This window comes from Gopherus flavomarginatus, chromosome 2, assembly GCF_025201925.1.
Source record: "Gopherus flavomarginatus isolate rGopFla2 chromosome 2, rGopFla2.mat.asm, whole genome shotgun sequence".
NCBI lineage: Eukaryota > Metazoa > Chordata > Testudines > Testudinidae > Gopherus > Gopherus flavomarginatus.
Window position 1 is genome coordinate 237,460,780 of NC_066618.1, and position 15,729 is coordinate 237,476,508.

The window sequence follows — 15,729 nt, forward strand, 5'->3', positions numbered from 1 at the left end:
CTAATACCAGGTGGACCAAATTGGTTAGCATAACTAGTTAATACATATTATAAGAGACCATTGAAAGTGAAGGAGCCCTCTGCAGTTAACTCCTGTCCAGTCACAGGACAAAAAAGAGGAGGGCTAGTGGATTACAGATTGTTGTAATAAGCCATAAATCCAGTGTCTTTGTTAAGATCACAATGTTTAGTGTCTTGCAAAGTTATGAATTTAAGCTCCCAGGCTTGTCTTTTGACAGGGTTGTGCAGGTTTCCTTTGAGGAAGACAACTGAGAGGTTGGATATGGAGTGATCAATTTGTGAAAAGTGTTCACCCACAGGTAATAGGATCTTTTACCATTTTCCTGTGTGAGTTCATTCAAGAGCATAGTGATTGTCTAGTTTCATCCACATAATTGTTGCAGGGGCATTTAGTCCACTGGATGAGGTACATCACATGTGACAGGCATGTGTAGGACCCTCTTCAAAAGACAAGCCCGGGACTTTAAATTCATAACTCTGCTAGACATTAAAAATCATGGTCTTAATGAAGAGACTGGATTTATGGCTTATTATAACAATCTAGCTCACTAACGCTCCAGAGGCGTTAACTGCAGAGGGCCACTTAACATATATTTTAAGAGATCATCCAAGGTGAACTACTTATGCTAAACAATCTGTTCTACCTTGTACTTGGCTGTGACAGTGAGTACCCTTCTCAGACCTGAAGAAGAGCTCTGTGTAGCTCAAAAGCATGTCTCTTTCACCAACTGAAGTTGGTCCCATAAAAGATATTACCTCACCCACCTTGTGTCTCTAATATCTTGGGACCAACACAGCTACAACACCACAGCAACCGGATATACTATGACGCATATGATTCTTAGCATAAGAAACTTAGATGATTCCTTAGAATTCTAGTTCTATTTAGATAACATGCTAGAATCTTTCTAGCATCTAAAACAACAAAGATTCCCATTTATTAGTATGCAGCTTTGGGAAAAATACCAGTAAATTAATAGTCTAATATGAAACTCACACTGTTTGTGGTAAAAACCTTGGATCAGGTCTAAGAACCCCCTTGTTTGTATGGAAAATAGTAAATGGCAGATTAACCATCAAAGAATGCAATTTGCTCACCCTTCTGGCTGATGTTACAGCAATAACAACCACCGTTTTAATAGATAAGTATAATAAAGAACACTCTGCCTAGGGTTCAAAACGTGGCTTCATAAATATAGATAAAACCAAATTAAGGTTCCATTTGGAACCAGATTCCTCAAAGGGAGATACATGTTAGACAACCCCTTCATTAACCTTTGAACTGTATCACATAAACAAAGATTAAAACATGATAAACTAAAAGAGCTGCCCAATGAACTCTTAAGAATTAGATAATACTTCAGACTTTAAAATCATTAAATACTATAAAAACACAGGAACTGAAGCTTTAACTGGTTAATCAGATTTTCCCCACATCCAAGAAACAAATTTACTCCATTTCAAATAATACATTCTTGCAGACTATTTTCTAGAACTGAACAATACATTTTGAACCAGCAAGGAACAGGATTATTCAAAATCAGGCAAAGTCCGATAGATCAAGCTGTCCTATGGAAAGACTAATGGATCTGGATGAAGGACCCTGCTCACTGCTGAAATATCAGGTGTAGAGACAAAGGGAGACATTTGCAGATTCTGTCTGACATCTGAAGCAGGTCCATGTACTCCTACTATGTTGGCCAACCCGGGACAATCAGGATAATCCTTTCTCTGTCATGATTCATCTTCTTCCCTGCTTTCTGAATTAATGGAAAAGGAGGGAAAAGCATGTAGATGGCCCTTTCCCCAATGCAGCAAGAAAGCATCTGAGATGGACTGATTGTCCCTTATTGCTCTTGAACAGCACACATGACACTTTGTATTGAACTTGGTTGCAGCCAAGTTTTCACTGGGCTGACCCCAGCTGGAAAAAAATTAATCCTTCAGGAACCATTCATGCATCTGAGAACTGTCCCTACTGAAATGACAGCTAACATATTGTGCTCCTCTGCTAAATGCAGGGCTACCAGATAAGACATTGTGAAGAATGCACCAGTGCCATAAGTTGACTGCCTCTGCACATAACATGGTAGAATGAACATCTCCTTCCTTGTTTATGCAATACATAGCAGTTGTATTGTTCACTGTTGTCTGAACAACCTTCCCCTTTAGGTGAGGAAAAAAAGATCTGAGAGCCAAATAAATGGCTCCTAATTAAATAAATATATGTACTTTTCTTGAGACCTTCAGTGGGCTCAAACTGTAAAATGGTGTGGATGAGTTCCTGTATCCCTTGCTGGATACATTGGAAATTATTATGACAGATGGAAAAGAGAGATTGAAAAGATATGTCTGAGACCATCTGATCTGTCTTGTCCGCCATATCAACAAATTTAGAACATCCTGAGACATGAGTGATAAACATCTGAAGCCTGTTCTTATGGGTTCTGTAAACTTGTGACATCCAAATGCTGCATTAATCTCATTCTGAGGTGTGCAAACAGAGTAATGTAAGTAGTCACTGACATAAGACCTATTAGACCCAAAAACACGTTGGGTGAAACACACTGAATCTTTGAAACAGGCGGTTTTATGTCTGAAAAAATCTCTCTTCCCAAAGGAAAAAACTCTTCCAGCTCCTGAGTCCAGTATACAGCCTATTCAATGAATTCTCTCAGTCAAGCAGAGATTTGACTTTTGACATTCAGAAACAGTCCCAAAGCCATAAAAAGGGACATTGTAAATTTGATGTGAAATAGGAGATCCTTCTGTGAAGGAGACTTTAGCAGACAATCATCCAAATATGGGTAAAGAAAGATACTCTGTTTTCTTAAATGTGCTGCTTCTACTATAGAAAGGCACTTTGTAAAGACTCAATGTTGTAGAAACATAAAATAGTAGGACTTTATACTGAAAACATCTTTGCAAAATTACAAAACAAAAAGGTACTTCTGATTATTTGGCTGGACAGAAATATGGAAATATGCATCCTCTAAACGGAGAGTTGTAAACCAATCATAACTGGACAGTGAGGGAATTATGGAGGCTAGAGTTAGCATTCAAAACCAAAAATTTCTGAAACAACCTGTTCAATCTTTTGAAATCTAAAATTGGATGGAACCCATCCCATTTTTCTTCTATACCAGGTAGTACCCTGACTAAAACCTTTGACTCAACAGATGTTTGAATACCTCTCAACAGCACCTATCAGGAGCAATTTCTGAAATTCTGATAGAAGAATAACCTCATGAGAAGGTTCCCTGAAGATGGTAGGATAAAGGAAATTGAAAGGGGGTAACTTTGACTTGTATTGCATCGTCCTTTTCTATAACTTCTAGGATCCTCATGTCTGATGCAGTAAGCATGCACCAATAAAATCAGCTGGCATGTCTCCAAACGAAGAAAGGGATGCATTCTCACTAATTGGTCAACAACTGTTGATCCTGACATCAAATTTGAGGCTTTGTATTCAAAGATGAAGAGGAAGGAACAGACTGTTTTGTTTTAGGTCTGGACTGGAGTTATTTCTTTTTATGCTGAGACCGTGATGAAGATGTGGTGTGTAGATGTTCTCCTTCCATCAATAATGTATTTGCCAAACTCCTCTTATTTAAGAGTTCTGTACAAATAGAGCCATCTTCTCCCACAGATGGAATTGGTAATGGGCTATCACCCTTCTGGTAATTAGCCACACTAATTTGAAGAGATGAGGAAGAACAAAAACCTCTCCCCTCCGCAGAGCATCAATATTATTTTCTTCCCTTCTCTGTCCACAGTTGAATGGGCCTCACTAGACTGGAGCCTATTATTGGCAGCAGCATCCACTAGAGAGTTTGGCACAGGGTGAGAATGAAAATACAATAACCCTTATAAGGTATCTGATACAACTTTTCAGCTTTCTAGATACAGGCTGACAAGAAGCATGGGTAGCCCAAATAGTCTCAGCAGGCTGCAAAAGACTATCCAGCACAGATGGTAACACTAATCACCTGAAAATAGCATAAAAAACATTGAATACTAGATGTGATGTCTTTGCAGCAACAAATGAAGGTAAGTTCAAAGGGGATGCCACAGAATCCACAAGGTCACAGAACTGCAAAATGGTCTCAAAAGGAGATGACACAGAAGCAATACCCATATGTTCATCAGGTGCCAAATCAGAATCAAAGTCTGTATCTATCTGATAGCTCCTCTCGTTGAACAGTATCTCCTCCTCCTCTTCATGCTGAGAATCAGGCACTATTGCTGAGCTGTACATGCACTCTAATGGGCACTGCTGGGAGACGGTTCTACCATTTGGCTGCACCAGGTAGCACAAAATCTATGCTAATATGCACAATCACTCAAAGAAGAATACTGTTTAAATAAAAGCACATTCAAAAAAAAATATTTGCCACACGAAGGGCATAATATACTAAAGAAATGGTTGAGCATGGGTCATTTGATATTATGATAAGGCATTTATGTTTCGCTCTTTTGAAATCCAAAAATAAAGAACATGAGCTTTTGGAAATAGAAAACCCAAGAACATAACAGAAGGCAATTGTCATTACTACATCCCAAAAACTACAGGACGCAGGAGTACGTTTAGATTAGTTATATTACCCTTTATTATTTTACAATATATTTCAAAAACTCGTACAGATGCCTTAACTGTTCTACAAGACCTGCAATACTGTCAAAAAATAGCATACCTAAAGATTGAACACACAAACTGTAATATCTACTTGTACTGAACCATTAATATCCAAAGGGGTATAGTAATTTAATAAGTAGATGTGCAGTAATGCAAAATGCAAACACATGTTAACAGAGACAAGTAAACTTTGCATTCATGGCTATAGAACAGAGGGCTTTTGAAACACATTTGGTACTGTAACATTCTAGATAGCTGTATCAGTAATATTACATATTTAAAGCAATACATGCCCTGGAAAGCTTGTATTTTCAATCTGTGCGTGTAAACCTGAATCAAAATGAGCTAGATACATTAAAAAACAGACAGAGACATCTAGTCTGCAAGTAAGCTTTTTCGTCCCCAAATCACACTGAATTCGAGTGGGCCAACTCTGACTTTTGTTACTGTTGCTATTTTACACCATTCTTTCCTGTACACTGTGCATTAATATGACAGCCTGTGAATGATTTTTATTCCCTGACTATGACACTGGGGAGTGACTTTCATGGACCAAATGTTTGTCTCACTCTCCAAACTGAAAAATGTAGTCAATGTTATAGCACGGATGTCATCACAAAAACCACGTTTTTTTGTCAGTTTTATAATAGCATTACATATTTTTAGCTGTATTCCTGTGAGGCAACAAAGCAGTACTGTAGTTTTCAGAACACTGGAAAATGCTTACTAATATTCCAAATATCTAATTTCATAGATTCTACCTACTTTTGTTATCTTTTCTGGTCACGAAACAGATAGATGTTAATGACCAAGACATCTTTAAACTTACACTGTCTGCAAGCAACAAGGCAAAGCCAATTGTTCAGGTATGGTTTTTGTCTTATCCAAGATGATATGCTTTCATGGGAAAATCATGAAAGGCAATATGAGGAAACAACTACCGATCAGATTTCTACTAAGCAATAAAAGTTTAAAGACAAAATTTATGAGAGTGGCACTGTGGTGGAACAGGCATTCAATTTGTTTTATTTTTCAAGTTTATAAAGTTTCAGTTACCACTATATACACTTACAGTGGACACTATAACTGAATAAGGCCAACAACCCACCTTCTATCTCAGAAGAAACTGCAATAAACCATCACCTGAGCAGATCACAGCTGTTGGACTATGATCTTCTTAACCAGCCTAAATGGCAGTCTGTAGCATCTGGTACTATATACACAAAGTCACTCATACCCATCATTGAAATGATTTTCCTACAGCAGTTTATTCACTGTATAACATATGCATACATATTTCTTTCTGCTCATTTAATCCCTTATCTCTCATAGCTCACCAGTGGTTTAAGGGTTGAAAAATATTTCTATGAACATGAGGGGTTATAAAGTTCCAATGTGTAGCAATTTTATTTTAACGCAGAAAATTAACATGAAATGCTGGTTCTGAACATGGTTGGCAAAAATAGAAGGCAAAACAAAGGCAGGGTATATTTTCATCTGGAATCAATGTCTAGAAAACCAAAAGAAATAAATCTGAAATAAGGCAAAACAAAAAGGCATTTTGATTCATGCACAACTAGTAGTAATAAGAATTTCCTTTCAGAGGTCCTGAGACTTGAGTTGAATGGGTTCTCCCTATCACTTGCTTCATGTGAAGTCAAACTTAAAGCTCCATAAGCATAAATGTTTGGTTTTTAATAATGGACCCATTTAAAAAAGGAGACAATAAAATGTACATGAAAACAAACAAAAGCGACTTGATCTGAGGCCTCTGTCCTTTGACCCGCCTAACAGGCTAAATGGCCAATAAAATGTAAAATGCAGCATACATTTGTGTAATCTAAAATCTTTTCGTGATAATTTATTGCAAATTGCACTTGGCAGTTCACCACACCAGTGGAAAACTGGCCACCCTGTCGGTTGTTCATGCAGTCCTTTAACCCCAAACGCAAGTCACCAGTAGAAAGATCTGGACAGAAAGTTGGCTGCTGTGCTGAGCCAGCTGGCTGCACCTTCTGGGTGTGACCCAACCCGGGATACTGCTTTGTCTTGTTCCTTTGTAGGGCTTTCATCCTCTGGCAAATAGTCAGGTAGATCTGTATTTTGCTCTACTTCTACAGGAGTATCTTGGAATGGAACCAGCACCTGATGAATAGAAGAGTTCAAGAAAATGTCAAATGTTGTGAATCAAAATGAATTAAAAAAAAAGATAAAGGACCTCATCCTGAGAGGCAATGAACACCTCTCAGGGTCACTCCCTTAATAACTGCCATGGTAGATATTAGGTATTGTCAAATCATTTTTTATTTAGACCATATGCAAGAAAAGTACAGGTTTAAGGTAAAACAATACCACCAAAAAGTCAGACCATCTCTCCCTACAGCTGCGAAATAAAACCACACCATTGGTTTCTGTCAAGAAGGCAAATCTCTGTTTCCAGACTCATCTCTCCAAGTCAGGAGATTCTACTGTCAGAAAGAGACGGCTGTCCTGTACAGTTACATCTCTTGCCAATAGTTCAACAGTAATTTCTAGCAATATTACTATATGGATACACTTTAACCTCTTTACGTTGTGTATGAATCTCTGACAAGCACAACAATGTATGTTCCTTAGGGACAGAAACGATTGGCATGGTAGTACAGGTATCAAAGATCCAAGCCAGATCCACCTCTATTTAGAATGAACTGTATCTCACCTCCTCTCCACTTTCACTTTTCACAACTTGCTGTGCTTTCATAACTTTGGTTGATGCTATTGCTGTTGCCAAAGCCTACAAGGGGGAGAAAATACAAGGAAAATAAAGGCAGACTTTTAGTGTTATAGAACTGCAACAGATGCATAGGCCTTAAAGCAAGCACAGTTGTAAGTACTTACTTCTGCTTTTAAGTCTGAGCGAATTCGGACCACACATCTTTGAACCGCCATTTGAAACGTAAAGCTAATAACTCCTTTAATTTTCAGCAAGGCTTCTTCACAAAGATTCCTTCGAGACTAAAAAAAATAAAGTATTAACATGCAAAGGCCATATAAAAATACTAACCATTGATGCTATGACAAACTATTGCATCTTTTAAGACAGCTGGTAAATAAGGTAATATTGCAAAAGAAAAAAATACTGCAGGTTACAATTATTTTTAATACACATATACTGACATTTAATATTGCTACAAATCTTGTCATAACAAAATTTACAACATTTTTGCTTACATTTTAAAAGTCAAACAAGGATGGAATCAACTGTAAATAATCAGGAAAAAGTGCTGAAAAGCAAAGAATGTTTTTCTCCGTATGATCAGCTAAACAGTCCCCTGAGGTTATGTCCGGATTGAGTGGAGTGCTCATTGATGTGTAGTTAGTGTTTAAGTTGCTATTTATCAGACACCTTGTATCCAAACTGACTGAATGCATCAAAGCAGCTGTTGTATCCTTCAGCTACCTCATCTGTGGCAGCTCATGGACATCAAAGCACAGCATAATCTTAACTCTGATTTCAAGGGAAAAAATGTTTGGTTAAAAAAAACAATGGAATTTTATGTTTAAAGCAAGTGACAATGCCTACTGTGCAATAAATATTACATTGACCTATAATGGTTGCATCTATTCTACTTGTTTTATTACTTTTTCAGTATTTAGAAAACAAGATGGTTATTACAAAGAGAGTAAAATATCTATTGGAAGACTGCTATCACAAACAAAAAAAAGCTACATTGTAGTGGGTTACCAGATTTTATTTTTATATTATATCTACACACACACACACACACACACACACACACCCTTGACAGTCTTATAGACTCAAGTGTTAGGTTCAAAATCAGATTTCTTTATGGCTTAGTATTTAATTTTAATTGAAAAGTGCTGTGAGATCTTTGAAAGAAAGGCACTATATAAGCATATTAATATTATTATACAGTAATTACTGCTCAATACTTAGACAATAGTGGTTTCAATACAGGAAGAAACATTCATTTCATTGATCTGCTAACAAACTGGTTCGGCTAGATCAGGGGTGGCCAACCTGCGGCTCCGGAGCCACATGTGGCTCTTCAGAAGTTAATATGCAGCTCCTTGTATAGGCACCAACTCCGGGGCTGGAGCTACAGGTGACAACTTTCCAAAGTGCTGGGGGGGAGCGGGGTGCTCACTGCTCAACCCCTGGCTCTGCCACAGGCCCTGCCCCCACTCCCCTTCCCGCCCCCACCCCCTCCCCTGAGCCTGTAGTGCCTTTGCTCCTCTCCCTCCCGCCCCCAAGTCTCCTGCAGGACACAAAACAGCTGATTGGGAGGTGCAGGGAGGGAGGAGGAGGTGCTGATCAGCAGGACTGCCAGAGGGTGGGAGGTGCTGGAAGCAGGGTGAGGGAGCTGATGACATATTACTGTGGCTCTCTGGCAATGTACATTGGTAAACTGGCTCCTTCTCATGCTCAGGTTGACCACCCCTGGGCTAGACTATATAGGAGGCAAAACTCAGTTTACTTCCATGCATGTATGAATGTCAGAACATTTCGGACTATATTAAAGAACAATAATAATTAGAATTGTAGCAATTTAGCAGGCCTGGGCTAAATATCTTTACACAAAACTGTGTGTGTGAGAGAGATAAGGCAAACAGCACTGTACAAGTGAAAAACAAATAAAACCACCTCTGGCCACAAGGACGGAAGGCACAAGAGGGTGAGAGGCAACATGCTTTAGTAGACTAAACAAGGGATGATTGCATGGATACATACATCAACTGACACAGTCTCCTCTTTTGAGAGCTTGGTCAAATCATACAATCTGTGCCTCTGGTTTCCCTAAATAGGGTAATACCTATTCCACAGATAGTTCACTACTTTAAGTTGTAAAACACTATATGAATGCTAAGCCTCACCAGAGTGTGTACAAATCCCTTCACTAGCTGGAAACTTGGCAATCTCCATCTATTTGGACAGCTGTCCTTTGCATTGACAACTATGAACAAACCTCAGCTGGGCAATCCTTCTACCACAGCATGGAACCTAGGGGTGGGGAAAACAAAACCTAATGGTAACTCAGGTATCCATGTTTTACATAATGAGTCAGTTAAGTCTGAGATGCATATCAAAGACTTATCTTGCCAACTGTTCCTAAAACCATCAGGCCAACTCTGCGTACTGTGAAGTAATTATTGCAGACGAGTCATTTACAGTTGGTGGGGGAGTGGGAGGGATAACAAAAACTGGGCTCAAAAGTGCTAAGGTTTCCTCTAGTGTAGTGTTCTTAAAAATTAATAAAAAAGATTCTGATTATTTGGAGCTGACAAAAAAATCCTGCCTCTGGCTAAATTTATACAGAATACCCATTTGTTACCACTATAAAGTCTTATTGGGAAGATTAGACTACAGTAGATCAATCAACAGACTTCCATAGTACTACACTTTGTTTTTTGATAGAGATCATTATCAAATTCTACAGAATGTAGCTTTATTTTGAATGAACTGATCAAGAACTACCTAAGGTCTCCAACAAGACATGAAAGATTTACAGGATTTCCAATTACTCCTACAGAACATGAACTGCTAAAAAGCCTTAAATAGGTCAACTCTGACATGAATTCATAGGCCCAAAAAAACATGAAAGTTGATTCAAAACTTTGAATTCCTGTAGATGTGTTTGATAGATTGAGATAGTGCTTAAGTTTAAAAAGAAAAATAATTTAATAAAAACAGACTCTTATTTATTTCACAGGAATACACAGAGGTAGGTGATGGATCATCACTGCAGACAAGAGTCAATTATAGGGGCAGGGAAGAGGCATTGGAGACATAAGTTGTTTTGTTTGCTTTAATTTTGGCAGGGAAAAAGTTATTATTTGACAGCAATAATGTTTCACAGGCCTGGAAAAAAAAGCCAAGGGCAGCCGTGTATACATACACATACATGAAGTTACACACTTAAAGATTAGGTCTCAGGTAAGTGCTATATAAAGGTAAGTTATTGCTATTGTTCACATCCTCTGCCATTTTATAGTTCCCAACTTATGCTAACACTTAAAACTGCTTTGTAGGGATGTTTTACTGCTGCTGTGTTATACCAGGCACCTAGAATATCACTAGGGTTTCTTTGATAGTCTCATAAAACTCAGAACTATGTACATTAGCTAATCCAGCCAGCACACTGCCAGATTCTTCTTTTCCTTTAATAATGAGCTGAGAAAACACACTGGTGTACTCCAGGCAACCGGAGAAGCCTGAAGTTCTGCTTTCTGGATTCAAACATCTAAATACTTTGTTATACATTTTTTACTATGATGGCAATGAATATCTTTGCAATTTCAATTTTTAAGCGCAGGGCCATCTGGAGGCAGGATGGGGAGGGAGGAAGCAAGAGGGGCAATTTGCCTCAGGCCTCCATGAGAATTTTTCGGGGCCCCTGGAGTGGGGTCCTTCACTCGCTCTGGGGGCCCCGGAAAACTCTTGCAGGAACCGGGCCCCCGGAGCTTCTTCCGCTCCGGGTCATCGACAATTCAGCAGTGGGTCAGGGAACCTGCCGCCGAAGTGCCCCGAAGACCTGTGGCGGTAGGTCCTGGGGCAGGTCTTTGGTGGCGGGGCCCCCCCGCCGCCAAAGACTCCAGACCTCCTGAATCCTCTGGGCAGCCCTATTTAAGCATTGTGGGAAAAAGCTGCATTAGCTCCATTTGTCAGGGAACACAAATAAATGGTCTTCAGACCTGCTGGCCTCAGTCCATTTACAGGACTGCATGTACTTGAATTGGCAGACAAAGGAGAAGTGGATAGAATTTATCTGGGTTTTAGAGAAGCTTTAGAGACTCATGCACAAATGAGCTACAATGTTAGTAAACTTAATAGGAGCATACTATTGGAATGGATTAAAAACTGGTTTGAAGATATAAAAGCAAGGGGTGCTGATAAAGTTTTGCATGTCTATATCACAAACAAGTGAAGGTTTCCAAGATAAGTATTAATTTCTTTACTACCCATATAAATGACTTGGCATACAATCTAATTTCAAAAGGAGCTAAATGTACTCACAAGAAAAACATGAGGAGGGAATGCTATTGATAAACTAGGCTCCCAGACAGGCTTACTTGGCAAAATGTAAAGTAACAAAACAAAGGATCAGGTTTGATCATTTAAAATGGGTACAAAGCTGAAGATACAGAGACCTGAGGGCACTTGTGAAGAACATGCTTAAACAATCTACATGCTGTTTGGCAGCCGTAAAAAGGCAAACATAGCCCTGGGGTGTTGTACACGGGGGTATGCTGGATAAATCTGTAGAAGTTATTTTGACATTACATAAAGACGCAGTGAGATCTCACTATCTCAAGTGCCAGCCTGGTCACTATAGTAGAAAACATCTCGGACTACAAAAAGATGTAGCAAAAGGGAGCTAACAAAATTCAACTTTCCTTACATTAGAGTTATAATAGCAGATTAGTCAGTGTCTAGCATCTCTCACGCTGTACAGGTAATTGTGAAAAGTAAGGAATGGTTTTGATTCCAATTCTCTGATCACAGAGCGATATCATGAATTGAGATAGATAAAAGGCAGTACCTCATTTATTCTAAAGGTGACTGAAACAGGAAACAAAACTGGCAAAGATGGAAATGGAATTATTTAAAAATACAAAGTTACAAAGCAACTAGCCATTAATATTTCTTGTATTAAGCATCTTGGGTGAATTTAAATTATATATCAATATTTCAAAATATGATTCACAGGAGTTGCTGGCATACATGAAAGTAACACAAGCATTCCCTGAATGCCCTTCTTTTTTGGCGCAAAGTATGTTTTGAATATAACATGCATGCACATTATCACAGTATTTTCCTAGCATTTCCAGTCTGATTCCTAATGATTACAAAGTACTTAAGATTTACTTACTGAATCATCAAGGCCATCTATATGTAAAACCACTGTTTTAGCACGTTTATTTGTACTGCCCAGGAAAAACTGAGCTTTCCGCCGGCAAGAATTCATTTCATTCACACCGTCCATGTCTGACATGTTGGAAGCTTGAAGGATGTCATAGATTTCAGAAGCTAAAAGTTTAGTCTCTCCTGGTGTAGTAGTCCTTAAAGAAAAAATAATAAATTGAGATTTATAACTATCTATTTTCACAGTGTTATTTCAAATAGCTGCCACATTTATGACTCGGTATCTTAAATGATCAGCACACTACAGAAGCATTTTATATAGCTAATATGCAGTTAGAAGAAAAGATTTCTTAATTAAAAATAACAAAAATAAAAGAGAGAGGGTCTACCAAACCCACTTCCATCATCCATAAGCCAGTGCTATTACCTTAAATTGAAGCCAGAACACGTGTCTATGTTAATTTTATACCTGTGAGCTTATTTTTAAATGATGTATCAGAACTCTTAGTTTTTATTTCTCTCTCTGCTATGTGTCATATCTATTTAGAAACCTGCAAACACAATAATTAAACTGATTGACAAACTTTGACACTCCCTCTCCCCACAACACGTTGATTAGGATACACAATGCAACCATGTTGTGTTCTAATTCCCTATTTGCTTAATAGCATCATTGATTAATCTCAGTTCCCAGAGCTATGTTGCAGCACCAGCTATGTCAACAAGAAAGCAAATGCAGCTGTAGATGTGACCTAAACAGTTGCACCTTTAATCTTCTGTAGATCCTTGTAGGAGAGGCTATCAAAATGCCTTAGGGATAAGTATCACATCTCTTGCCTACCTTGCGGGGTACCATTCCCATTTTACCATTTACATTTTAAATAGAAACACAGAGATTGAGTAACGAGTCAAAAAGTTATGCAGAAAGTCAACAGCAGAGCAGGGACTAAAACCCACAAGTTCAGACTCCCAGGTCTCTGCTCTAACCACCATTTCACATCCCTTCTTGACTGTGGATCTTTAAAAATTGCATTGTGGGGATATTCCCTATTAAATAAGTTAAAAGTAGGTCAAAATTGGTGGTATAAGCTATATGGTTGTATTCCTTTAAAGGAAATGGATTTAGATATTAGACTGGACATCTTTTTTTTTTTTATACTTAAATCACAACTGAATTTAATGGGCTAAATTCATCACTGAAGTAATTTCAATGAGCTCAATGAAGGGCAAGACTTAACTCATCATTAATCAACTACAATATTTGGAATGAATAAAAACACTACAGCAACATCAAACAATTCATCTTATGGTGGCCAATCAGTTTTGCTTGTAGGCATAAATATACTGGAGTAAATAGCTACGTTTTGCCTTTGAAGCTTTCCTCCTTACTATTTCATCCCAATAACTAGACTGGGTCAAACATCACCTCCATCCCAATTTCATATAATAGAAGAATAATGCTGGAGCAAAAATCTTAGTCAATTCCCTCCCTCTGGATCTCCTAATGAGTCTTGTCTTCTCTTCCCTGTGACTGTCTTTTAGATTGTAAACTCTTTAGAGAAGAACTGTCATATTTGAGTGTATGTACAATGCTCAGCAGGCCTGCGCTTAAAGTGATACTGTGAGGTTTGTCCTAAAGATGATAAAAACCAAGACACTGGGGCCTGAATCAGTACAGCATTTAAGCAATAACTTAAAATTAGGCATGTGCTTAAGTCCATCCCTCTACAGGGAAGCACATACTTAAGTCAATCGGGGTCATATAAAAAATGCACACATTTTCATAATACTCAAATTCATTGGATAAAATGTGTACATGTTGTTCACAGCTTGAAGTTGAAAGATGGCGTCTATATTTAGGTGCTAAGATTTGACAGTAGTGCCATGTGAGCTGATGCCTCAAGGAAAGATAAGTTAACTTTCAAGAAAATGACAGCGTAACAGGGCACCATAACACTAAAAGCCATTTGTTACGTTAAATTGTGTCGATCAAAATTAAAAGACATAGAAGCAAAGTTTTCTATAATATCTATTTCCTTTCAAATATAATTTGTTTTTCCAGTAAACTTAACTGGTCAGCTCACAATCAGTATAACTTTTTCCCAAAAGCTTTTTCCTAAATGCAGTAACTCCTCACTTAACGTCATCCTAGTTAACGTTTTGTTGTTATGTCGCTGATCAATTAGAGAACACACTCATTAATGTTGTGCAATGTTTGCTTATAACTTTGTTTGGCTGTGGGGGCTTGGACCTAGAGTGGGCCAGCAGCTCCCCTCCACCCCCATTAGTGCCTCCTACCAGCCAGCAGCCCTGTGGATCAACACCTCCCGCCTGCAGCAATCAGCCATTTCGCAGAGTTCGGGAGGCTCTGGGGGGAGAAGCAAGGACGTGGCACGCAGTCTGCCTCCCCACCCGCCACAGCCTCCTGAACGCCCCGAACCAGCTGATTGCTGCAGGCAGGAGGAGCGAGAATGTGGCACGCTCGGGGGGAGGAGGAGGTAAAGCAGGGGTGGGAAAAGGCAGGGCAGGGGTGGAGCAGGAGCTGGAAGAGTTGGAGGTTGAGCACGCCCCAGCACTTTGGAAAGAACAGCAAGAGGAGCAGCTGGATGATCCACCTTCTTTCATCCTCTGACTCCATCACGTCAACCACTCTTCACAATCATGGTCGCTGAGTACAGCATTGAATTGTTTGTTTAAAATTTATACCTGTATTATTGTTTGTTTAAATTTTTTTAAAATTTATACTGTAAATGTATATAATGTCTTTTCTCTGGCTAAATTTTTTTCCCCAGGAATCTAACCCCCTCCCCCCCCCCAAGTTACATTAATTCTTATGGGGAAATTGGATTAGCTTAACATCATTTGGCTTAAAGCTGCATTTTTCAAGAACATAACTACAACGTTAAGCGAGGAGTTACTGTACAAGTTTCTTATCTTAGCCTTAGAGTACATCATGGAACACAAAATAATCAGTTCAGAAAAGACAAAGACCACAATAATAAAAGTTACTTTAAAAAAATCCCACTAAAAACATTAGCCATAAAAAGGCACAGAAAAACTTAAAATTCAAAGTTGAATGGTATGCTATCTAATAATGAAATGGGACTTAATGTATAATGTAACAGTAAGCAGCATATATGTTTAGTGCTCCCAATATCACAGCTGGCAGGAATTCTGGTATAATTCCAGCTATCTTCATATAACTTCAT

At 38.6% G+C, this 15,729-nt stretch overlaps 1 protein-coding gene across 7 annotated transcripts in view; it reads right to left on the bottom strand.

The window, feature by feature from the left end:
• Nucleotides 1-4,602: 4,602 nt before the first annotated feature.
• ARMC1 (armadillo repeat containing 1) overlaps nucleotides 4,603-15,729 on the bottom strand; it is a 49,019-nt gene continuing 37,892 nt past the window's right edge. For all 7 annotated transcript variants that reach the window (XM_050941238.1, XM_050941232.1, XM_050941234.1 and 4 more), the window contains 4 exons: nucleotides 12,528-12,717; nucleotides 7,534-7,650; nucleotides 7,355-7,429; nucleotides 4,603-6,801 (listed from right to left, as the gene is read on the bottom strand). In XM_050941238.1, coding sequence (XP_050797195.1) covers nucleotides 6,610-6,801; nucleotides 7,355-7,429; nucleotides 7,534-7,650; nucleotides 12,528-12,717 — 574 coding nt within the window. In that variant the 3' untranslated portion in view covers nucleotides 4,603-6,609. The remainder of the gene's footprint in view (nucleotides 6,802-7,354; nucleotides 7,430-7,533; nucleotides 7,651-12,527; nucleotides 12,718-15,729) is intronic.